General features: G+C 36.4%; 1 protein-coding gene across 1 annotated transcript in view; it reads right to left on the bottom strand.

Moving 5' to 3' along the window:
- GABRG3 (gamma-aminobutyric acid type A receptor gamma3 subunit) overlaps positions 1–26,751 on the bottom strand; it is a 330,452-nt gene that overhangs the window by 291,192 nt on the left and 12,509 nt on the right. Inside the window, exon 3 of the mRNA XM_026845955.1 lies at positions 22,866–22,933. Coding sequence (XP_026701756.1) covers positions 22,866–22,933 — 68 coding nt within the window. The remainder of the gene's footprint in view (positions 1–22,865; positions 22,934–26,751) is intronic.

Here is a 26,751-nt window from a genome sequence, read left to right as displayed (position 1 = left end):
GCAGGCTGAGGTGTCCTCCCAGCCTGGAGTCACAACATGATCAAGGTGTGCAACTGGAACTGAAAAGCACCTGGGGGATTTAGTTTTGAAATATCTTAACACAACTAGCATTTCTGAGCAGCTGGTAAGAAGAAGAAAGGTGAAATGGGAGATTGCAACATACATACTACCTGCAAGGTACATAACAGTAAGTGATAAAGAATGATGGGGTCTTCTCTCTCAATCTCCCCAGTTTGGTTTGGGATGGATTGTGAGGCAGCCTGCTGTCATGAAACTCTTCTTCTGAACTTAGCATATATGCCTCTAAAACATGAGGTAATAATCTCACGGAGGATTGCTGTGAACCTTAATTATCATATGTATATAGCTGCACTTTTTTTTTTTTTTTTTTTTTTAGTTTTTTTTTTTTTTTTTTTTTAGTGAAAAGTTGGGGGGGAAAAAAGAGAAGTACATAGCCACACTGTCTTGCCTGTGAATCACTTCTAGGTTGCCAAAGCAGGTACTTCACAATGCTTTCAAGGACTTTGTGTAATGCATCTTGCCCTAGTTTGCTGGTATCAAACACACCTCTAGGACACTTTGCTAACACTCTTTTGATGATCATGAAGCCATGGTTAACATCAGGAATGAGGCACTGAAATGCCCAATTAGACCAAATAAATTCATGTACATATATATAAAACTATATATTGTGAAATCTGGAATAGCTCTGTGATTAATATGGCCAATCTATTAATAAAAGCTAAGCCCCAGGAAATAAAACCCCCTTATTTTTTAGGGAAACAAAAAATTATTGCAAAAGGAAAGAACAGCTCTCCATGTTTAAACATCAGCAGTTCTATTAAACCTCCAACATCTGTTGCCAGCTTTAATCCCATGGAGATAAATTGATGATATCTGCATTCCTATAAATTTCTGGTGATAAACTGGCAGACCCTGAGAGATAGCCTGCGGTAGCTGGACTCATATGTGGAATAAGTTTTGCACATGTTAGGATTTCCTTCGCTTCAAACGGTTGCCTTGGACACAAAGAGACACAGATTTAAAAATAGAGCAGTCTCTACATGTGGATTAGATAGTCAGCATTCTTTGAGCCAGCCAAATGAAGATAAATTAACGCTCAGAAAGGCTGAGAAGAAGCTTTCTTGCTGTGTTGTCTGATTGCTAAATTAAATCAATTGATGTTGAGAGAATATTGCAATTATGGGTAGCTACACCAGTATTTCCCCCATGGGAAAGTATCGTTTCATCGATAGATTAGTTCAACCAATAAAGTTTGCACAGTTAACATTTCACTTTTGCTATAGTCAACTTATCAAGGAAGATCAGTTACTGCATTAGAAGGCCATTGAAAAGAAATTTCTGACTAATCTCTAGTGAAAGAGATTTTGACAGTCTGTCATGGAGCCCTTTTCCACTCCTCTTCCCAAACCTCAAATAAACTTTTAAAGGATATTGATTAATACATGTATCCTTCCATGACAGCAATGAGCCACTGTCGTAAATATCAAGAAAGGAATAGGTAACCATCCATTTTGTGCCCTTCTATATATAGTCCAAAAAAGATAAACCAGTCATGAGGCTCCATATCAGCTCGTCATGTCTTGGTCAGTGGAACGCTGTAATAACTAACCCCACACTGCTAAATTAAAACTGTGCCACGGAATTTACACATATTTGCCTGACACAAGCATAGTCAATTTTCATATTAAGAATGTGTCCTTGATCTGTTATGCACTTCCTAAAGAATGGCAGTCTTAATTAAATTATAGTTAAACCCTGGTTAATACCAGTGTAAATAACCTTAAAAAGTAAAACAGAATTCTAAGAGATACCATGAGAAACAAATGCTATATGAATGGGTTTCCCATACTATGCTTATAGTCAAGTTGGTGAGATAGAGACTCAACAAACAGACTATAAAGTAGATGGAAAATTAGCTGGACCACTGGTCTCACATGGGTGTCATCAGTGGTACAAAGTTCAAATGGCAGACAGTTACTAGTGTCATCCCTCAGGGATTAATAGGTCAATCCAATATTCTTTCATATCTTCATTAATGACTTCGGTGATGGGACATATGGCATTCTCAGAAAGTATGCATCATACTGAGGGGGGGTGATCAACAGGATGAAGGACTGGGTTGCTACTCAGAAATAGCAACCTTGACAAGCTGGAGAAGTGAACTCAGAAAACTCAGGAAACTAAACATAGACAAACGTGAAGTTCTATATCTGGGATGAAATAACTCCATGTAACAGGATCGGCTGGGGGGTTGATAGGCTAGAAAACAGCCTTGCAGAAAAGGACTTGAGGACTCTGGTGAACAATGAATCAGCACTATGCTGCTGTGGAGATGAGAGCCAACCACACACTGACCTGCATTAACAAGAGCATAGCCAGCAAGTTGAAAGACATGATTGTTTCCCTCTGTTTAGTACCTGAAAGACTGCATCTGGAGTATTGTGCCAGTTTGGGGCTCCTCAGTACAAGACATTGACATACTGAAGCATGTCCAGCAGGGGATCATCAAGATCAGGAGACTGGAAAACATGACATATGAAGAAAGATTAAGAGAACCCGATTTGTTCAGCCTGAAGTGAAGGCTAAGGGGAACTCTTCTTAATGGGAGGGTATATAACGAAGACAGAGCCATACTCTTCTCAGAAGCACACAGAGACAGGACAAGACGCAAGAGACACAAGGTAGAACACAGGAATTTCCAGTCATACATGTTAGATTTTCTTAAACCAAGGAGGTAGTGGTGAAACGTACTGGAACAGGCTGCCCAGAGAGGCTCTGGGATCTCTGTTCTTGCAGATGCTCAAAACTGCACTGGCTGAGGCCCTGAGCAACCTGATCTAACTGAACCTGCTTTCAGTGGAGGGTTTGACTAGATGACTGGATTTCCATATGATCAGATGATTAGATTTCCAGAAGTTGCTTCCAACCTAAATTATTCCATGATTATAAGCATGAAATCTGAATGACTTTTTCATACTTTTTTTCTATAAGTAACTACATAATCATATTTTTTGCTGGTGAATTAAAAAGCAAAAGAGTACCAACAGTTTACCACTTTTTCTCATCCAAGGTAAACCCGTGTTTAGCTGATTCACATATTCCTACTCAATTAGGATTGAAAGCACAAATTACATTCATATTAAGGACATGCATAAAAATGCATTCATGCATTGTTTGAATCAGATATCCAACAAAATGGACAGAGTGGCAAATGATAACAAACAAGATATTGATTCTGACCCTGCAACTGAAACAATCTCCATGCTAGACTGGAATATTACACAGGCATCCACATCTGCTGACTCATAAGACTTCTGATACAGAGAATCTGAGTGTCAAAATTCTCTCTGTTTAGATCTAAAGGAATCATTAGATATATGCACTCTGTTTTAACCATCATATTTAAATGTTTCTTATTTTGTTTATCCTTTGAAAAGTCCAGGATTAAAAGATGAAAAACATCGCCTGTGAAAAGGACTGCTCCCTGGTCTTGAAATCACAATTTAAAGATTTCCATTTAGGAAGAAAGAATTTAAGTGGATAAATATGGGGAAAATTAATTTCATCACAGTCTTTTTCAACTAGCTCACTGATTTGTCAAAATCATCCTCCCTTCATCCCTTCCACATGCCATTTTTGTAATTGCATGTATGAGGTCTCTGCTGCTAGTACTTTTTCCATGACCACACAAGGTTATCTAAACTGATGAGAATCTTGAATCACACACCTTAAGAAATGCTTCACCACTCAAATTCCTTGGAGTTTGAATTTTCACTTTGACTGCTTCGGCATTTTCTTAGTCAGTCGTGACCCTCCTTGATTTCCACATCATTTGCACATTAAAAAATTCAGTAGCTTGTAAAAGCATCTAAACTTTGGATTGACTAACTTGTGTGAGATTTGGAAAATTTTAGGATTTATTCATCAGTGATTATAATGTACTTCACACAGGCAAACACCATTACATAGCATACATTGACATTTGCAGTCTTAAAATGTTACAACTGTAAGACTTGACATTTACACAAGTATCCCTCAAGTTTTTAATTTCAATACAGACTGTATCTTAGGCTAATAGTAGGCTTTTAATATTAATCATATTTATTAGAGAGCAATTATACTAAGGGTAAAATCCACTACAGTTCTGCTGTACACAGTATTAAAAGTGTCCCATGTCCTAAAGAATTGGTAGGCATGACAGAACGAGGACAGAAAGAAGGCACAAAACCTTGCACAGAATGAGTTATGGAAGAGCAGCCAACCAAGCAACAGTTCTGTTGGAGGGGGGAGAAATGAAAGTTGTGAAGATGTGGAGTGGTGTAAGTTAGGACAGGATAGGCTACAGGGAAAGGAAAGGCAGAAAGAGAACTTTTCAAGGGAAATGAGATTAAGAAATTAAGAACTGAAGTAAAGATGAATTATAGCAACAGGGAAAGAAACCAGTGGAACACAGAGCACAATCCTTCCTTTGTAATATGCCATCAGTAATGTATTGCAGTAACTCTTTCATTCATTCTTTCCACATAGTATTTTGATTACATGCTTCTTTTATGTTAAATATAACTATATTTATGTTTAGCAATGTAATGTCAGAGCTTGCAGCAGCAACCCTTAAGATAGGCAAGACAGATAGCCAGGGTGACGGCGCTTTATTGACATCCTCTACCAATGATAGACGGTATGAATTAAAACTCAGAACGTGACTAATTATCCCTTTGCTTCCCCCCACTTTTGTGTGTGTGTGTGTGTGTGTGTGTGTAGATCATCTCTTCCTCTGTTCATTTACTGTATCCATCACACTGCATCTGGAAAGACTAGATTTCACTCTCCTGTAATATAAGAAATATAAAGAAAAGTCATTCTACATTCTAGACTGTGTATAATGTGCTTCTTCACTAGTTCAACAGAAGAAGGAGATGTTAATCTCTACATTCATCTGAGTGATCTAAATTGAAAAATCTGGTCAGCCAGTCCAGAAGTAGAAAACAATTGTTTAAGTGTAACAAGACCTCAGGAAGATGTGAGAAAAGGACTAGCTTACATGGCTTTCTATGGCACCATGGAATCTGTTGAATGACATAGAGGATAACTTTGACTTTTATCGACCTGAATAAAGAAATAGTGTCTTCAAGCATGGCTTTAAGGTTTTATGCAAACTTGTCCATTTACCTTGTCTACAATCCAGATTTCCCACAAATTTTTTAGTTACTAATTACTGAGATATTTCTCTCCCCCCTTGACTAATTTAGCTTTGATTACTGCCATTACATACTTAATGCTCCCTCTCAGTCATCAAGTTATTCTTTGTTCATAACAGAATTGTCTTATTCTCCTCAGATTAAGAAATTTTAGGCAGGGATTGTATTCCCAGTGTATATAGCAAGCACTACAGAAAGCACAACTCAGTGTTCACTAACAACAAAGACCTAGCCAATTATACAACTGTTGCAAACAAACATAGGTCTATAAAGCAAGTGTCAGGTCAGCTACTGTGAATGATAAAATAAAGCAACCGCAACTTTAGAATCTTTATAAGAGCATGCTATAGAAAGGTCCTGGTCACAAAGCCAACTGCGACTATCAGGGCATTCAAGATGCACAAATGTCCCTTAGCTTGAAGACACACCTAGCAATCCCACAATAACTACAACACTCTCTTTCCTTTATAGGACATCTTTTATTCTCTCCATCATGAAACATTACCCGTATTACATCTAAGACAACAACCAATACTTTTTCCATTCATGACTTCTCTCAGTCAGCAGTGACACCTCCCTAACTGAATCATTTCTAAAAGATTGTACTGTTTCTCACATACCTGACATAAGAATAGCCTCCTTGTTCCCACTAGTTTTTACTTGCTGAAGAAAAGGTCTGACAAAATTTTATGAACACAGCCTATAGAGGAAATAATTGGCAACACTAAATTGCGTCTTACAACACAAGATATGGAAGACTGTAGGTACAAATGATTCTGTCATTTCCTTCCAACATCCACAGGACAATCCACAAATCCTCTCAGTAGGGCTCTTGTAGTCCATTAACTTAACAGAATTATAGCATAATAGGGATAGAAAGGACCATGTTGCCATTCATCTTATCTATTAAAAATTGGAATCAAGCCACTGGCCTGCATAGTTGAATAACATCAGAAAATGTCAAACACACCCAAGACTCAAAACCACCTGATAACTCCAGAAAATATTTCAACTTTCTACATTAAAAGAAAAAGTGTGGGCATTCATGAGCAATCTAATCTCTCTCCCTGCTTTTAGCAAGTAACCCATTTGGCAGGCTTAGCATGACATGCAAAGATATAGGAAACTGACCAAATGGCATTGTTTTCTTGAGGAGCAAGACAGTAATGGTCTCTTCTTGGAAATTCATTCTCTTTTTCCTTCAGAGAGAAGGAAATATTCAACTGTTTACATGTAACGTCTTGAAATGTAATGACTAACACTAGACATGGAGAAACTAGCCGAGGAGAGGAGAGGAGAGGAGAGGAGAGGAGAGGCGAGACAAGGTGAGACGAAGTGAGGTGAGGGAACGACAAGCCAAAGAGACAGCAACTTTACCACACAATTGTCCTCTAGAGAAAATAAAACCCCTAAACCAACATCATCATATTTACTTCAGAGACCTTCTAAAAATACATGCAATTTTTGAGAGGAAAAAAATGGGTTGAAGAAAATTCAAACGAAGAGAAAAATAACACTGATATGCTATCTGTTGAGAGAATGAGCAGAAAAGAAGCAGTATTTCATACTGTGTTTCAGATCCTGCTTTTAAGCTATGGATTGGATGTCTGTTCTGGTTATCCAAAGGAAAACACAGACTCAAACAACTGTATCTTGGGTAGAAAGTTTATTTGTTACACTCAAGCTTTTGTTTCTACATGACCATTTTTGGTAAATATTAGAATCAAGAATTCATTGATTTAAATAGTTTTCAGCAAGATGCATACTATAGAAAATATAAGATTGCATCTGTCGACTGACAGATTTTGACCATTCATGGGAATGACATTTAAAATTACAGGCTGATTTCATAATGCACTAGTTTTAAATCACTGAGTGAGTAGGGAGTTAATTTACTTGCCCAAAAGCTATAAAACCTGGCTTCCAACAACTGCATTCTCCTAGCATGATATAGAATTTACCATACGTCATTTGTCTTCAAGTAAATTAGACTGAACCTCCACCTAAGCCTTTATCTTCTTTATTCAAGGAGTGTTCCTTGCTAAACTATATGAGAATATTTAGGGGGAAATAAATCTTTCTTTTAACTTTTCCCCTCTGCGCCCTGTAACAGCATTTCATAAATTATATGGAAATAGATTATGGGGTATTATTTGAAGAGTATCAGACTGTCTCCTTCAAAATATGAGCTGGGTTACTTTCCTCATCCAGTTTGGTTACTTTCCGCATCGTTTTCTGATTGCTGTGAATTACTCATACTTTGTCTTTTTAGTAAATATAGGTTACGTTCCTTTGTCTCTGAGTATCTACAACAATCACTTAAGAGGGGCACAAAGAATTCACGGAAATGACTGCAGAGTAGAAAAAAAAAAAAACAACAAACCAACCTAATTATCAAACACTAATTACACAGTTTTTGGTAGCATTCAGCATTAAACTCATGATTTCAAGTCCTGTCTCTTTTCCAGGCAGGACAAAAAATCTGATCTACATTCCAGCTGAAAAGCCTCTAATTATTTCTTAGCTCAAAGTATTTCTATTTTGAGTTCAAGAAATCCTCCTGACTCCTGAGTAGAAAACTGCTCTTTTAAAGGTTATGAGAAACTCACAGGTTTTAAATGAGAAATGCCAGTTTACAGTTTATTTAAAAACCACCAGCAAAAGCAATTCTCATCAACCAGCTCCCAGCACTCAGATGCCCTTCTGCCCAAGAACAGGCTGCCATGCTTCTTGCAGGCTCACCTTCTTTTGACTGTATCAGTGTTCGAGGGAGTTTCAGATAACCTTTTTTTTTTGTGCAGTTTGTTTTAAACTAGTCCTGAAACAGATGTAGTCAAACAACATGCAGGCAATCCATCCTTTGAAAACATTTTGTTGGGTAACGCGTATGTGTATTCTGCATAAAAACCCTTGAATTTCCAACAGAAAGTGGGATCCCCAGCCATTACCAACACCTCCTCTATGCAGATACAAAAATAAAAAGCCATATGGTAAAACTAAGGTTAATTCAAGCATTTCACCAAAGATGGAACTACACGTGCATGTGATACAGTACCACTGATGGATGCCTTTTAAGTCTCAAAGCTACTTTCACTGGCCACCCCATAAATCCAGGATTGAGCTATTAAAGAAATCAAACCACTTTCTTTAAACAGCAACAGGATCATAAACCTTACCTAAATCATACCTCTCAGCTGCAAAATCGAAGATGGTAAAATCAGGACAACACAGAGTGATCTTCAGTTGTGTATGGAATCAACATCAACTGGAAGCACCTGTTTTATAGTTCTCCTAGGAGAGTCCATGAAGTTTGCAGCTGTTGCAAATTTATAGTAAGAAAACAGGCACTTAAGGTAGATACAAATAAGGTAAGAGATAAATATAGGGAATGTCCAGAATGTCATGAATGTTATGAATGTTATTTCCATCCTCTCAGTTTCAGTATGTAAGAATTATATGTTGAATTGCTAAGAAATATGTCAAGTATGTTAACACATGCTCAACTTCCTAGATGTTTGCTCAGAAAAGTGAGTTTCAGTAAAGTCTCCTCATAATCTCTGCCTCTGAGAGTAAATCAGAAGTTCATGGAACTTTTTGGTGCTTGAAACAAGGTTTTCTTGTTTTTTTCATAGTATTTTCTATTAGATAATATGTAATGCCATGGGATTTACTTTCAACACTCATCGGCTCAGTATCTGCATATCAGGCCACAGAGTGTCAAACTGGGTTACTAAAGTAAGGAACATCCAACTAATAGCTATTTTGAGAAGTTTGCTATACATGTCTTGTGTCACATCCTGCCAAATTTTCTTTGGCAGAAGCAGGATCCAGTTCTACTGGAGAAACCTCAAGACCCTCCTGTTGTCTCCCTACAAACACCTGCAGGTCCTTCAACAGCAATAAAAAGAAAATCCCTTTAATGAACAGTCTCAGACCAGAGAAGCTTTGTGTATGCTGAAGGAGGAACAATTTTTGCAGAAACATGGTAGATTATCAAGAAATGTAGGACTGTATTATCATGTTTAAGTGCAAGTGAGAAAGAAAACAACCATAACTTAGACTTTTCAGCCCCCCAGAGTCTTCAAATGTAAGTTTTGTGAATGCTTTCCTATCTTTTTACATACAAAATAACCTATTACATGCCACCATGTCATCATTTCTGTAGATAGAGTTCAAAATATTAGTTCCATCACAGTGAGCTCTGTTTGAGCTAAAAGACCATCTCAGTAACTATAAACCCTTACTTGCCATCCCCTTCAAGAACCAGGAGAGTTTGCCACTGGGTTTCACAAAGGTTTCATGTTAAGAATGGTAAGGAATTTTGGGGCTACACCTCTACAGTTCTTTCAGATTAAGCATATCCAGGCCTAAGCCTAGATCATGTAGTTATCTTTCCAGCTCTACACTGGCCTTCCCTGCACACTCACTCCACCTTCAGAGTGACTCAGTTGGCTACCCAGATAAGGCAAAATAGATGGACACTAGTTCATAGCTGATAGCTGTCCCCATAGACAATATGAATATATGAAGATGCTTATATCCAAACTTGCACACAGCTATGAAAAGGAATGGTCTTGAATTCCCCCTTAGATTTTAGAGGAACATGAGGGCTCTACGAATAAATTTTCTTATTCATTCTCCTTGACATGCCCCTTGTCTTTTCACGCTGCTCTTTCTTTTTACCTCCAATCCTGATTTCTCCATAGTCCAGCTCTTCAGTCACTCCTATTCGTTTATGTTCTTCAACACAACTATGCCTCAATCCATTCTTCTCACATTTATTTCATGCACTGCACCACCTGACACTACCTCTAGCCCCTTGTCCATTGCAATCAGGTAAATCCCTCCTCTGTGTTGCTGTACCATAGCAGGGTCACTAAGAGCACAGAATACTGTTCTTTCACATCAGATACAGTAGTTCAAATGTAAGGTCTCCAGAAAATCCGGCACACGCTCACACTGAAACATATGCAACACAGGTGGAATCAAAGATTTAAGCTGCTAAAATAGTTTTTCTCTGCAGAGCATGTGCAAACAGACTTGCAGGCAGATTTTCACAGTGACAACAGAAGGCATCTCTGACATATAGGAAATGCACCATTCTCTCTCCCTCCTCCCCCAAGCCTTAAAATTTAACGTCCTTTCTAACTACCATGAGGTAGTAATGTTTGAGAAGAGGTGGAAGGTCACCCACTTTTGAATGTAAAAAAAAAAACGCTTTTTCCTAGTTCTGTTTCAGAAATAGTCAAACCATGTCTGAACTGCTTTTGGCAAATAAAAGTTTTGTGATGGACATCTGCTGTTGAAAAGTTTACCCCAGATCTTTACAATACTCAGCTGAAAACCAGTAATGAAAAGTGTTATGTAGATGTTCAGTTAGATTATAACATCAACCTCAAGTACTTATACCCTTATTTCACAATTTTTATTGTGATTTTATAATCCAGGATAGTTCCATAGGAACAAATTACTAGGTAAGGCTAAAAATTATTTACAGTTTTCTAAATAGAACTGACTCTGTCCTGCATCTCATCTTGGAAAATACTCAATGAAAACAACTAGAGATCTAGCCCATGGAAGAGTTTCAGATTCTGAATAAAAATAGAAGCTGAGCCTTGTAAAGTTCGATTAAACAAACATAATGAAAGAGCACTTTCAAATCCAGTTCCTGACTTTGGTTGCTGTGTGATACTTGGCATAAATACGGTCACTTATCTATGAGCTGACAGATTTTTGGCATGTCACTTTTACTTAATTAAGGTTTTGATTGCTGGGTTGCTTGTTATTTTATTCAGAGTTTTACAAAGACCCTTGTAATTCTAGACCTATGGAGAGTTTAAAATTAGAGCGATGCTAAGCTGTTATCCTCTGTATAGGTACAGGCTAAGATATATCAGCAACAGGAAAAAAAACAGCATTTCCAGGTGCATGAGACCTAGGAAGGCATAGAGTTTTTCTGTGTGAGAAGTAAATTAATGTTTACATTTTTCCTACTAAATATGCTTACTGTTAATACAGTTTTACTTGCACAATGCCAGCAAATGCAACTGCCAGCACAGTTACTTTTGTACCTAACAGTCGTACCTAGTTGCTGATTCTCCAAGCACAGTGAGCTTTATGAGCAAAATGTTTTTACTCCATACTCTCGGTTTTCTGGTGAGGTGTTTTGAAAGAAGTCACAGTCCAAAACATTGCTATGCCAGCAAAAGTTTCATGCATAAATCTGGGCTAAACCAAAGAAGAAGCACAAGTTGATCATTCAGTGCATCTGCTATCATTGTTCCCATTAGCTAGAACATTCACGTAATATCAGTTTAGAAAGACTTTTTGGAAATCCAAAGGAAACTCCTAAATATTTCTTTCAATCTGCCTCTTTGCAGTTGGCTAATCTAGCTATGCCACAATCTGTCTAATGATTGGTGTGCTGGTCCAGTCAGGCAGCTCCCAAAATATAGGTCCAATTTTATCTTTTTGAGATGTTCTCCTAGGCTTCCTACATTTGTTTTCACTTTCCTCTTCTTTATATCATTCTTATAGTATCATCCAGATGGCAAATAAATGCTCAGCCATATTTACATAAATACAGTTTCAGACACCAGAGAGTTAGAGAACACATTGCAGGGAAAAATAATGAAGATAAACTTAGAAGCTTACAGGTGGGTTCAATCATACAATCTTGCAGTCTATTTTTTTTTTCTTTTTACTTTAATACAGTCTACGAAAGAATGATAATAGATTCTAGTATTATATAAAAAAGAAAAAATTCCTAATACTTAACCTTTTAATCTGGAAACAATGAAAGTTACTTACGAAAAAAGAAATATGAAAGCATCAATGGACTAGCACAGATTGTCACATTTCCATTTATGTTGATGCAGTCAGCCAGGTGAGAACCTGGGCCCCCTCTGGAATTCAGATCACAACATTACGCACCAGGTAGATCCTTCGCAGCTGTACACATCACCTGTTTATTCAGTCCCATGTAGCACAGAAGAAATTTCCCAGTTTAGTAGTGTTTCACTTTGCGCTCTCACAATAGCGCAGATCAAAAGAGAAGACAAAGGCAGTAAGGATCCAATATGTCCTACTATCAAAATGAACTTTGGATTATCTCGGATCTTATTATTAGCTTCTCAGTGTAGAATATTTTAGGAGAACATGGCTTAAATGTATGCCTGGCATAGTTCCATTCACTTCCTGAGAGATTAATTTAGTTCTTTCATTGTTTATGCTGTTTCACACAGTGCACATAGGTATAAGCATAAGTCGGGAACACAGACAAAATCATTGACTGCATTTACCTAGATGCCTATGTACGCCCTAATTGCATCACAAGCACAAATGATTGCATGAACTGAATTTATCCAAAATTGTTAGTCTGATTTCAAACCAGCATCGAGAGGAGAGGCAAGCCCACATTATTCTGACCAAACAATATAGCTTGATAGCTCATCTCAGTGTCTAATGAAGTAACGTTTGCATAATGCATGAAGTCCAATTTAGGAAAATTGAAACTGCTTTGCCTTAAAGATGGCCAGATGTTTAGTGAGCATGTGACCAAGTGACAATTTCACCCAGAGAAATTAAGACCAAGACTGAGACAGATAAGTAATACAGGAGGAAATTTTTCATTTCCATTTGCAGTGGGGAAGACCAAGCAACAGCTTGTTGATCTCAATTCTTTAATCACTAAAAGCAATAAACCTAAGTGAATGACATTATCAGGCAAAAAGATGTTTTATTGCAATATAATAATCTCTATAAATTGAAGGAATAAGGTCATACCTTTATACAGTTCACAATTTGATTGCCTTGTAATTCAACCTCAATCTACAGGCCCTGTAGGTAACCAAAAAAAAAAAAAAAAACCAAAACACCATACTGTGCATGCTGCAGTAAATATACCTAGGGAAATATCCACCTGAAAAGCCATTTGAAAGCACGTAACTATCAGACTCTGATATATGGAGTGTGTGTAAGCAGATGACAGTTATTTCTTTGTCTCAGTTAGCCAACACACTTTACATGAACTATCAGCCAAAGCTCACTGTCCCTTGAGTCCACTAGCTACTGTTTCCAAGAATGATTTTGAGAGGCAAGGTCTGAAAACAGAGGTAATTTATTCTTACTGGGTAAACAATACAGCTGGAAAAAAAATGACAGAATCTTGGGCACACATGCCCTTTTTCTGATCTGAAAGAGACATCACAAACTTCAAGCCTGTTGAGGTCAATAAGTTATGGGTAAAAATAAGGTACATTCATCAATGGACAATCAAGGTAAAGGTTAGTATGTATAACAGGTTCAGGAGAAGGTGCAGCAGACAGGAAAGTAGTTACCACTTGCAGAGGTTACCAGGAACACAAGTTGTACAGACACACAAAAGCATGCTAGTATTGAGTTTATGCTTTTCCATTTTCAACACAATCAAGAAATTTAGTTTCCAGGCCTCTTCTTTTGAAGGTTTTAGTAATCTTTCTTGAGGATAAGGACCAGGAGGCCTGAAATAGCATGGCTGTCTTATGAAATGTTTTCAAAACAGTAGCCAACCACTTTTGTCTTTCCTCCCCTGTTACAGTTCACTGTGATGCATCATATTTGCTCTGTTTCTTCCATACAATCTTCACAGAAACTTTTGGCTTCATAGAACAATATTAATACAGAAGCAGATTATATGACAGTGTAATCATCACTGTGTCTGTGTCAAACATGATGAAGTGTCTGCATGACTAAGGGTTTCTCGATTTTTTTCAATTCTTTGTAACAGCTGACCTAGTTTCCTTACTTCAAACTTTGCTTCTTTAAATCTCAAATCACCACAGGTAAAACCTCCCTATTATTAAAACACATTTTTTTAAGACCAGAATTCCTATGGAAGAATAATTATAGAAAGTGCCAAGAATTACAGAGATGTCTTCTAAATTTCTAATCTCACCTAAATCAAGTATTCACTATCTATGCAAGGAAAATATCAGTGGAGTTCAGACAGATATAAGTATTACCCAACCATTGACATTTATGGTAAATTAGGCACTGTAAGAAAGATCTTGACACCTTCATACCTTTGTGAATATGGCCCTAAATCTGTCAAGTCATACCTATGAGATTTATAACAAGTTACTGTAGCTATAGGTATTTAATACCTCCCATAACTAAGTTCTTTAAGCACTTCTGAAAATTCTGTTCTCCTTGCAAAATATGCCAACGCAAGTCAGAAAAAGCAAGCATCAGTTATCCCTGCTCCCAAATCTCCCAAGGAAAGAAGTTACTAGATAAGCTCCAAGCACATGCACCTAGCCTTGACGCAAGCACAAAAAACATTCAGAAAGGAAGGTAGCAGTTTCTTTGGTTTAAGAATCTCACAACAGCCTTGAAAATTTAATCTCCTAGACCTCCAAACAGTTTCCTTATCTTTACTATTTAAAAAACAGCTTTATTACATAAAGATTAAAATGCTTGTTGCTATTTTTAATGGAGTGACTCTACTTTACTGCAATACCTGATATGTTTAAATAAAACAGATCCAAAACGCTATGGTCAAAATTATCTTCTTCTGTGTAGTATGCAAAAAGCTAGTAATAGTTACAAAAATATCTTCCCACCAAATTTCTTCAGCATTCAACAGCTGCAAATGTCATTTGTGGAAGTAGGAAAAGAGGCACAAGTTCCTGCAGGAGATAGTAGTTTAGAGAGTAGAAAATAGCTTGTCAACACATTATGTAGCAGAAACACCTGTATCTTTAACAAAAGCCAGAAGCACAAGAAGACAGAGGTGGAGCGAGCTTTGAGGAAGAAACTTACAAAAACATATAAAGAACCTACAATATCACTACTTTTGACCACATAAAAGTTCCTTTTCCAGATCAAGAAAGTAATAAATGAAGACTACAGTGATTTAAAAGGAGAAAAGTGTATGATGTTAACAACAGCATGGTGGTGTTAGGATACAGATAAATCACTGCAGTCTGTAGACTTTTTTTAATTGCAGAAACCAAGCATTTATTTTATTCTTCAGTTCTGTGTAGTGACTGAGCAGAAATACTTTGTCTGTATGAGAAAAAGCATGTCTGAGAGTCCTTAAGAGCCAAGGGACACCATGTTCACTAAAAAAGCTTGAAGGGAAATGAAATACAATTCTCTAAACCTTATTTTTCAGCAGTGAGACAATAAAGGAAATTATGTCTAATTAGACCGATGACAAGCTCTCATTTGGAAAAAAAATAAGGTATGTAGGCTCTTCTGGGTTTTATTCATTGTAAGAATGCTGTGAAACATGAAGGACATTTCTCTGATATTTAAATTACACTGATGGATAGTATTCATTCTTTACCAACCAAAAAACCTTACAGAAACATGAAGACTCTTCTGTGACCTGATTAGGGATTATATGGGGTCACATTGTGTTCAGATATTCCTTCTTAACTACAAGCACATGTCCAATGCCGCTGGAATCACTCTATGAATGCTGTGATGGCTGGGTCTGCATTTCCAAAACTTTATGCTATGAAATTTTACAACAAATTGTCATAAGGACTGCTCTATTATTTACAGAACCAATCAGCAATAACCACTTTCTTCTTGGGAAGACCAAACTCTGAAAACCATGGTTTAAATTATGTCAGTATCATGCAGGAATCCAATAAACAGGTCAACACAAAAGTAATTACTCTTTCATGGAGCAATGGAAGGCTCAAGCTCTAAACCGAAGTTAATAAATGCCTGACCACTCAAAAACTAAATTGATTTAGGCAAAGAGACCCTTGATTTACCCTAAAGTAATTCAATGTCCTTTTGCAGCAATTTAACCATAGCTTTTCTAAATTAACTTTTACAAATGTTGGCAATAAAGAAAGAGAAGCTATGTAGCACTGAATACACAAAAGCAACTGTTACTTTCTAAAGGAACTGTAACAGTGTGTACATTTACTCCAAAGCCTAGGACCTGCAGGTCCAAGAAACAGTTGCCAAAGTGGGAGAAATCAAACATAAGAACTGGCAACAGGGTGGAAAGTAGTTTCTTTCCATACTTTGTACAAATGTCAATTCATTCCCTCAGAGATGAGGTACCTGTCAACTACTGTAACACTTTCCAGTTATGGAAAAAGCATTCAGTCCAGATGCTCTTCAGTTCTTTTTTAAATGCCCATTACGGAGCAGATGAGACATTTCATTCTCCTTTATTACTGAAAGTAAATTGCCCATTTGTAATACATCTTTTGAGTCAACACTAAGGCTAAGTCATCCATATTTGACAATCTGTTTGAACTCTGATAAGACAGACCAGCAGACAGAAGATCAGTGCATTACCAAAGACTTGTGACAGACAGTATCAGCACTCCAAGAAGCAAAAATGGATTTCCTGTCAATATAGTAAATTATAGCAATAAGCATTTTACTGTTACACATCAGAGTACACAAGCTTCATTACAGATAAATGAATATTATGCTAGTCCATCCCATAGCACCTCAAACAAGGGCAGCCTAAGGCCAAGCGACTATCAGCTAGGTCATTTTTTGGTTACACAAAGTGGGGCTCTAGAGGAGACCAAAAGTAGAAGCTGCTGAGGTGATACGTAATAAAATCAACACAAGCTCATTTTTTTCCTTCCAACTTCCTCCTTTACACACTTTCACTTTTGAGATTATATGAGCCTCTCACCAACTCAGTGGTGGAACAGAAGTCATAAGTAGACCCAAGTTTCAGCTTATTGCTACTACCCCCCAGAAACATTTTCATAGCAAATCGTTGAGTGTCAGATCTTGAAGCAACAATAATTAGTCTGCATGTGAGGTGATTTTGATTTATAGGCAAAAATCCATGCAGCTTAAAAATTTCTATAATTCAGACCTTTTTTATCATGAGTGATTCAAACTTAATGACAGTATATAAATATGCTCTAGAAACAAGAATAGTAACTTGATCATAATCTAGCAAAATGTTTAAGTGCATGTTTAGTATCTTAGTCCTTATAAATGAACAGACCCATTCAAACTAAAATTTAATTCAGGACTTAAGTGTTATCTTAGGTCACAAAGAAAAAAAAAAAAATTTATAAAATCTGAGGGAAAAATACAAACATCCTGAGGCATTCCATTACTTCAGAGATGATTTGAACTCAGCAGCTGGAAAAATTGCCCCTCAAAAATGACAGAAATGACCTCCCTGCACAACTGGTTTACAAGTACATTAGGTAAAACAATGAGAAATAGTCAGAAAAAAACACTCAAGTAAACAATGAACAACAGGATGTCAGGCTTGTACTGAAATAGTGCCTTGAATTATCTTTGAGAATAAGCCTGTAACAAAAAATATTTGGGGCTAAAATAGTGGGGTGAAAACCAGATGAAACCTGGATTTAAATTAGCTTTGCCTTATTATGGAAAGATTCACCAGATTAGGTTTCTATAATTGCAGATGTTCCAATAATAGTTTTAATTATCAAGTAAATGGACAGAGTAAAAATATGCAAGACATTCAGACTTAATTATAAGCTCTGAATAATATTACAGACAAGTCTCTGCATCAACACTGTTCTTTAAAATACCTATCATGTCTAGTGGAGAGGCAAAATGAGCATGTGGAGACTTTGAAAAGAAAATTCAAAGAAGTCTATCAGTACATTAAAGGGGAAAAAGAAAAGTAAAGATTTCTTTTATTCTACAACACTTAACTGAACAAAAGGGAGATATATCATCCATAAAGATATATGACATAGCCTAGAGAAAGAACAAAAGAATGAAGTGATGAAACACACAAAGGAAATACTCTTTGAATTACCTTTTATATTATCTGAGAATAAAGAGATGAGCATATATCCAGCAGATAACCAATTAATAGTTTTACGAACAGGTAAGTACAGTTCATAAGCTTATTTCTCACACTGTCTCTTCAACATACTTTCTGTACAGCTGCATTAAAATGAGATTCCAGTTGCTAAAACCATATAGGTGTCAAATTCTTCCCTCACCAGTAACTTGTGCTGCAGCCTCAGATTCCTGTAGCTACTCAGTTAAGACTGCTAACGTGTAAACACAAACACACAGCCTTCGATGCTATTGAGATTTAATAGTCTATGTAATCTCAGTGTGTTTACATTTCTGTCTCACAAAACTACTTCCAGGGGAATTTTTTTTCCCCATCAGTTACATCTGATTCCCACTTTGTATTTCATCACGTCCTCTCCTTTTTCCATTTTTTTCATACACAAGCCAGTACTGCTTCTCTGTAGAAAACCAGGCTACAGTAAGATACGTTAAAGCAACTTAGAAACCTTTTGACGTTGTTGACAAGAACCGGGTTGTTGGCAAAAATTGGAGCATGGTTTTTAACATAAAAGCATATGCTTCCTGGACATAATTTTAAATGGGAACTGTTAAAAAAAAAAAAAAAAAAAAAAAAAAAAATTCATACACCTATTTTACAATATAAAGTATGGGGAAAAATACAAGATTACAGATTAATTTTTAAATTTGAAAAACTCACTTAGAAGTTCTCTAACAGTAGTGGAAGCATGTTCATTATATTTACAGGTATAACAAAGTTTTTAAATACAGAAAAGATTGAAAGAAAACTTTGTGATAGATATGAATATTGCATCCTATAAGTCAGGATCTCTAATGACATTGTAACATGTAGTGGTACATTGCAAATTTCTGTAACTTACTTTATGAAGAGATAAAAACAAAGACAAAGGAATATAGTATGCACACAGGAAGATTAAATTTGGCTCAGAACTTCCATGTGTTATTTACTTTTAAATCAACCAGTTTATGTTTCTTTTAAATCAGTCCAAACTCACATTCTATTCTGATTTTGACAAAGGATAGGCATCAAGATATTTATACAATAGATGGCTTTTATCTGTTAAAAAAGTCACCCTAAAATTTTTGAATGGGCATTCAAACATCTCAGAGTTTTAAATTTCAAAATACTCTTGTCTAGTATCAATCATTTCTGTAATTTCATAACATCATGCCATAGCTCAAAATGCTGAAATTACTTTCTTCTTCAAAGCCACTACCACTTGAGACTACCTCCTAGTATCACTCAGTTCATTATTCAGCCTGCTTTTACTTCCTTATTCTTACACAATTCCCATTTCTTGCTACTTAACACAAGCTTTTTTTAGACCATGCCTCAAAGAAATCTTCCATGTCACAGTCAGAGTCACCACTGTCTATCCAGAAAACAAGTTTCCATTGTCATCAAAAAGATGTTATAATAGTGAGTCTCTAACAGAAGAACATCTTCATTACCTTCTCACAATTACTCCTGTATTTTTCTGGAAATCTTGAAGTTATAAATAGATATTTTTGAAAGCAACTAGGAAGTTAATCACTGGTAAGGCCTTTGGGGTAAGTGGCATAAACCCTCTGCAAACAGTCTGGAATGCAGGGTCAGCCGTATATTCCAGTGAATTACTCCATCTTTGTCACAGAGAACATTACCTTTCACTTGACTGCAAGCCTTTTTGAAGGGATCTCTAACATTTCTTCCCCTTGTGGCACTTCCAACCTCAGACTAAGAGGATTTATTTCTCCTCAGTGCCACAAGTATTCACATACAATTCATCTGCGTTTATCTTTGCTATAGGTAGGTGTCTGGTAGCAACTGTCTTTTTCCTGACTGTTAAAGAATAAGTGATATACTAATATTCATACTCAAGTCTAATCATAATTACAACAAAGTTATTGACATCTGAAAAGCTTTGCTTTACAACATTGGCCTGAACATTCAACTGAACACACATTGAACAGATAAAGTTATTTTACTTCCTAGGTTTTACCCACAGGATGAAAAGCACTGATGAAAACTGATAAGAAAATATAACCGCAGAGTTTGATCTCTAAAGAAGCTCCACATGATTTTCCTTCAGAAGTGCTGCAGATTAAGAAAAAAGTGATAGAGCTAAGGGCTAAGTTTGGAAGTACACAGCAGGGAAGTCCTCCTTGTACATGTTGATGATCTCACTCTTGAAATAGAAGAGATGGAAATCAATGTAATCATCTTTCTTTTTGCTCAATCAACTACCATCTTGCCGAGTTGCCTTGACAGAATAGCTCAACTTTTAATAATAATTTAGGGGAGAAAAGCTAAAAGTTCCTGTCCTGCTGAGACATATAGCATATGTAAATTCTGGCAAGAATACCCTTTTTTTTTTAATCCCAGAATACACGCACATTCTTCTCCCTCTGAGAGTTCCGTTATGTGACAGGAATCAGACTGAAGATGGTCTTTTCCCTTCTCTTCCTCTGCCACTGGTAATTTCCAGCTACTGTTTCTGTTCGTTTTTTTGTATACCCATTCTCCAGCAGTTCACAGGCTACATGAAAAACTGCTTACTTAAAAATATTTTTTATTATTATTTATTATTGGTTTTAATTCCAGAAAGTGTTTGATTTTTTTTTTCCAGTAGACCATCACAGAGATACTGCATACTGTAGCCAGACAGCTGAAATATCACAAATGGGAGCAAAAGTAGCAGCTTGATTAGTTCTGCCACTGAAGAGACAATCATAGCTTATAGGTTTGTGAGGACTTCCCATCTTCATTGTAAATTTGAGACTGCAAGCTCATTTCTGCTCTCTCATGAACATTTGGACAAACTCAAAAGTAACAGAGCAGAAATAGAGCTTTCAGATAAAAGTTCTCTACATTTGAGTGCCTAATCTCCTATATGGATAATCAGGTTTGAGAACACAAGTAAAACTCAAAAATGTGTGGTAGTTCAGATTCGGTTTCAGTGGCATATACTGTCTGCATGCATATCTGAAATTAGGTCCATTTGTATTCAAAATTTTAACTATAGGTTTAAGTGAACTTGGGTCCTTAAAACTTCAGGTACCTATATTTATAATTATCATTGTTTTATTTATCATTCTGCCCTTACAGATTATACTTAGGTTTTTTCTGTTGTAACCAAGAAATACCTCTATGCCATACACTCATTAACTATCCTAAGATCACTACTACCAAAGAGATACAACATGCATTTTTAAAATTGATACCTTGGTGCATCTTTCCACCTTGGTGCCATAAGATATCCTTAACTCAAAGTTAACAGCTAAGTAAACTAGTCGTGTTTTCACTGTGTTATAATAATCTTTCAAGAACCACTGGCTCCTTCTATTATTTTTTTTTTCCTTTTTCCTACATGAAGCAGTTCTGATCAAATGCTTTCTTAATATTATTCCACATACATTTCCAGCACCCTAAAAACGCTACTTACAAGCTCATTCAGAGAGGCAAAGAGCAAAAACATTTTGAAAAGTAAGCATCCTCACAATTGTGCCCATTGCTTTTGAACAGAGTACCTATTGCTAGTGTATACATAAATGCAAGACAGAGGACTATAAGCAGAACAGATCTTCTCATGAATCACTCCATGGACATCATTTTGGTATGCAGACAGGGAAGGGCAAGATAATTAGCTATTTATTATTTCAAGAATAGAGCAGGTACTCCCATTGCTTGACATTCAGTGCTTCATGTGAAATATGACCAATACATTTCATACTTTTTGAATATGTGGCCAAGTTTTTCCCAGCACTTAATTTGTTCTATCTTTACTTTTCAGATTTCCCATTGCCAGGGGGCATAGGAGTCTCTGACCATCCAGTATTTGTCACGCTGCAATAATTTACATTCTGCCATATACATAGGCAGAAAACCAGAAAATCAGCCTGCATGACCACCTTTCAAATTCAGGAGCTGTTGTTCCAAAAATACAAAACATACATGCAGTGAATTTATTAGATTCTTATATGCCCATTGTGCACAGCAGCCTTTGAACATCATTGTGAACAAAAGAAAGTAATTTCTTCAAAGATGTTAGTATAACAGCTTTAAATAAATTAAGATATTAACAGATCCTCTGTTTCCAAGTTGTATTAAGAAAAAATACAGCATAGTTTACAGAGGAATACTGTGCTGAATTCAAACTTGAAGTTGCACAAGCAGCCACAGTAACCCATACCTTCATAACTACATAAACATCCAGCTTGCTTTCTAGATGTGAATGTGCTGCTGCAGAACTAAGGAATGTCCTGGAGTCAAGAAGACCACAACAACTGATCAACTGTTATGTTTTGCTAGGTTCATTATTGTCACACTATCACACAGACTCTCAGTTTCTCCTGCCTTTACACATGAAGTACAGCTACATATAACTTCTTCAAAATTATACTTTAAGGCTAAAGATTGTTGATAACTCAGTGAAAGAAAAGTAACCACTGAAGAGATGATGAATTTCAAATAAATATACTGGTAGTATCTGATGACTCTCATTAACTCCACATTACGAAGCTCTGTATATTCGATTGACTCTTGAAATATTAATTCAATAATTTTCCTGGCAATAGCTTTGCTTCATAGTTATTTTTTCCTAAGATGAGTATTTTACCATTCAAGATCTACCAGCATTTTTTGGTACACAACACAAAGCATAATATTATTTGTAGGTTTGTTCTTCTCATGAAGATACACAGAAGAGTCATCTGAAAAACAGAGCTATAGCTGAAAACAGAACTAAATCAGCAATCAGAACAACTTATCCCCAGTGGTATTCACTGTCTTTTTCAAAAGCTAATATTGATGCCAAGATCAGCAGTTCAGATAAAAATCTTTGTTAGTAATGCACTTACCATATTTATTGATGATACAGGACCAATGCTGTTGACATAAATGTCAACATCAATAACTGTTGGTTTTACTGTGGAGGAAAAAAAAATATCATTTAATATTATTTTGCAGAAAACATAAGTAATCACTTTAAATATTTTCTTCCCCAATAACTGTAAGGCCTAACTTTCAGGTAGCACTATTGAAAAACATGGATTATGTCTTTTTCAGGAAGACAAGGTTCTATTCCTTCTACCCCCAAAAAATGCCATAAATTACATGCCTGTATCACTTTATCATCACGATCTCCATTTATCTCAGCAGCAGTTTGTTAAAGAAACTTTCAGTGCTAACCACAGTGCCTCAAAGTCAAAATCTAAAATGACTGACATGAAACTAGAAATCATACAGCATATCACTTTTTCCCATTGCCTCAACACGCAGGTCCTTTAGCATGTTTCTGCCACACCAAAAAATCTTTCCAGATTTTCTCATCCCATCAGCCCTGAAATCATCCTAACAGAGTAAAATCACTATGAAATCCATTTAGCTAAACCTAAGCAACTCTTCTTCTTTCAATTTAGACTCATTCCCTTCAGCCCACATTGCCTTTGCACTCATTCATCCAAAGGTTTTTGAATTTGAATTGGTTCAGCCAATGCTAAGATCTTCCATTTTTTCAGACTTCCAGGATTTAATAGACCAGGACAAGCTCTGGACTCCTTTATTTAGATGAGGCCACTAGGATTTATCTTCCTTTTAGCATCTTTCAGTGTCAGCGTACCTGCTGAACAGTATTCAGATAGCTCTTACTGATGGTGTAGCCTAACTCTAAAATAACGCCACTCCTACACTGAAAGGTATGTTGTTTTTTTCATTTCTACTGCCCTCCTTCTGATGCCACAGGGTATACATTAACCTCTAAATTGAGATCTAAATTGGTGGTTTACCTTCTCCAGGCTTAGCTGACCCAAAACTAAATAAGTATAAATCTTGCTCTAACCTGCATAGTCAGAACTCATGCAAACTTGGCCCTAACAGGCCAACAGCTTCTGTTAGACATCTCCCTTTCCCATAGAGGCACCTTCCCTTCTCCATGGTCTTCAAAAATCTCCAGATAGCAATTCAAACCACTGAAGTTTGGGAACTATGTTGAACTTTGTACTTTTTGCACCAATGTCCAAGTCCCCTAGAATGAGGAAATGCCAGTACATCACCCACTCAAAATTCAGAGAGCTTCCCTCAGGGAAACTACTGAGAAGAGAAGTGAGGAAGAGTTTAATAACACAGTTCTGTGGGAAACTTAACTCAGGTAGATAACTTAATTTGTTTAAAGCTTAAGAAGCCATTTGGCACAAGCTGCAGACAGACAGGAATCTTCACATGTAAAGATAAATAATTTTTGCCCACAAAATTTCAGACTAACAGTGAGATGCTGAAAAGTTTTAAAATACCTGAAAAGTTAGATGGCTCTAAGAAAACAAGCAGTCTGGCTTTTCATGTAAGACTTTTGTATGTCCATATCATTAGGAAGACTAGATCTAATGTTGCAACACCAGACACTGAAGTGGGTACAAATAGTGGTTAAAGATGATAACCATTCTCTCTAATTCATTTCTTTGACTGCATACGGTTAGAACATCCAGGATTATTTAATGTCATGGTTTCAAATTGGCTGAAGTACTGGCTTATAAACTTATATCTTCTCTTCAGCAAAAGAAAATCTGAACTCAGCTGAATAAGCACAACCAATTAATGCAATTCTAATTGTAGCCAGTTAATAACTAAGTAGAAGTCTAGCAGCTTCTGGTAATGAGACCTGCCTCAAAATACATTAATAAATGCCATTACATAGGAACTGTTAATAGCAGAGAACTCCACTTAGTTCTTTTACCAAGGTAGTATACATGGAATAAAGGCCTCTGATCTTTTTAAGGCTTAGTCACATATCTAGCTGGAAGTTCAAAACTAAGGAGTTCTGGTGAACATTAATGGGAATAGACTTAGTGATGTAAATTGGCAGGCAATTGAATCTTGGCAGGATCAAGGACAAAGTTCAGGACCAGAACACAGTGCTTGGAATCCATTTTTCTTTAATCATTGCGGTTAAGTATATAAATAGATTATGAGATGATAATTTCTCCGCAATGTGCTGAGCCAAATTCTCTTGTGGTACAAAAAAAATGAAACAGTGATTGTTAATGCTAAAGGGAGTTTGGTCATACTCACAGTAAAGGTCTAATCTTGAAACAGATGAAAACTAAGCAGCAGCCACTTCTTATGTCAAATTAAATCAGCATCTAGCCTCAGATATTCCCAGTGAAATTCAAATTAAAAATAATTTTAAAAGAAATACAAGTAAGCTATTGTATCACTACAGCAACAAAAAAGACTGAAAGTTCCTTTGAATGATATATTGCTTTCCTAGGCAGAGGCAGAAAATAGAATTGTAATACGATTGGATGGCAAATATGCATTCAGGTTTTGAAAGGACAGAAGAGTATAGGTCTTGTTGCACATAGTTTCTCATGGATATAAACAGATATAAACTGGGAGAACCATCAGATATAAATTTTAGGTTTGTTAGCATAGGATATAATTCAAAATACCAACCATAATGTGGTAAAGATTTTAAGATTATTTAATCCAAAATGCATTATGAAAAATAAAATAACTGAGTTTAAAAGTTATCATGTCTTATTAGAAAGAACTCGCCCTCTACCAGTCTTCAAAATAAACTGAGTTTCATGGAAAGACATAACTAATTACATTACAAATTATGTCAAGGTCTGCTTAGATTTTCTGTATACTAAATGTATTTATGAACACTCAGTTCATGGGCTGATTTAAGTGATGCATGGAGTAGCTGAGCTAAAGATAGAGCCTTTTTTCTTGCACTAAGAAAATCCTCACAGTCTTGTTGATCGAAGTATTAATACCTCACTAAAAGTTGGCAGTAAGATTACAAATGGATACTCAGCTCCAGTACCATTTTGATATCAGCATCAGCCGAAAACAGTTCTAAAGAGCTGTTAGAAACTTAGCAAAATTACTGGCAGAACCATGTGTATACCACATACAGGAGAGCACTTACAAGTTGTTAACAAATGTACCAATATTCTCAAAGTTCTTTGAAATATTCTTTAATATATGGTAGTTGACTTTCCCTAAAAGACAACGTAAGCACATCCGAGTAACTGCAGTGTTATGCTGCTACACAGTGCTACCTAAAACTAGCTACACTGCTGATCGCAATCATTTAATCTTCAAACATGTTCATTTTAATTGAGGAGATTTACCAAGCCAATCAAAATATCTGCAAACAAAATGAAGGCCATGCCAATATTTAGCTAATAGTCCCCATCGGATCCAAATGCCATGTCTTTGAGATAGGCAGTTTATATTCTAGTCAGCCTTGTGACTATCACATTACAAAGACACATCTGAGTGAAATCTGTCTACAAACTTTAGACAGTTCAAAAAATGCCTAGCCACAGGAGTTGTGAGGTCAACACTGCCTGCAAAGCTCACCTAAGAAGCCAAGCGAACACTTAGACGGTTGTGTAAAGTTAGGTCAGGTACATCTGGACAACAAAACGTTGAAAGAGCTAAAATAATGCCCTGAACACAAATACCCATGCAGGCCAACTACAGGATATGTGTAGTCCTACTTTATAGATTTATGCTGGTTGAATAAATAGTACATGAGTTTGAACCCCATTAAAGTCTATGAATACTCTTGGACATACACAAGATTGTGTGTAAAGAACTTGACAGATAAATCAGGAGAATTTTAAAAATACTTTTGAGGAAATGAACAAATGGACCGTTATACAATTTCACAAGTCATGTACAGAAAAAAATTGCAGTAAGTTTCTGACATTTTATTATGCTTCTTTAATAATCTAA

Source organism: Athene cunicularia, assembly GCF_003259725.1.
Source record: "Athene cunicularia isolate RWA chromosome 1 unlocalized genomic scaffold, athCun1 chr1_part1, whole genome shotgun sequence".
NCBI classification, from domain to species: Eukaryota; Metazoa; Chordata; class Aves; order Strigiformes; family Strigidae; genus Athene; species Athene cunicularia.
The sequence above is the reverse complement of the archived record's forward strand: the minus strand, read 5'-3'. Positions and strand labels throughout refer to the sequence as shown.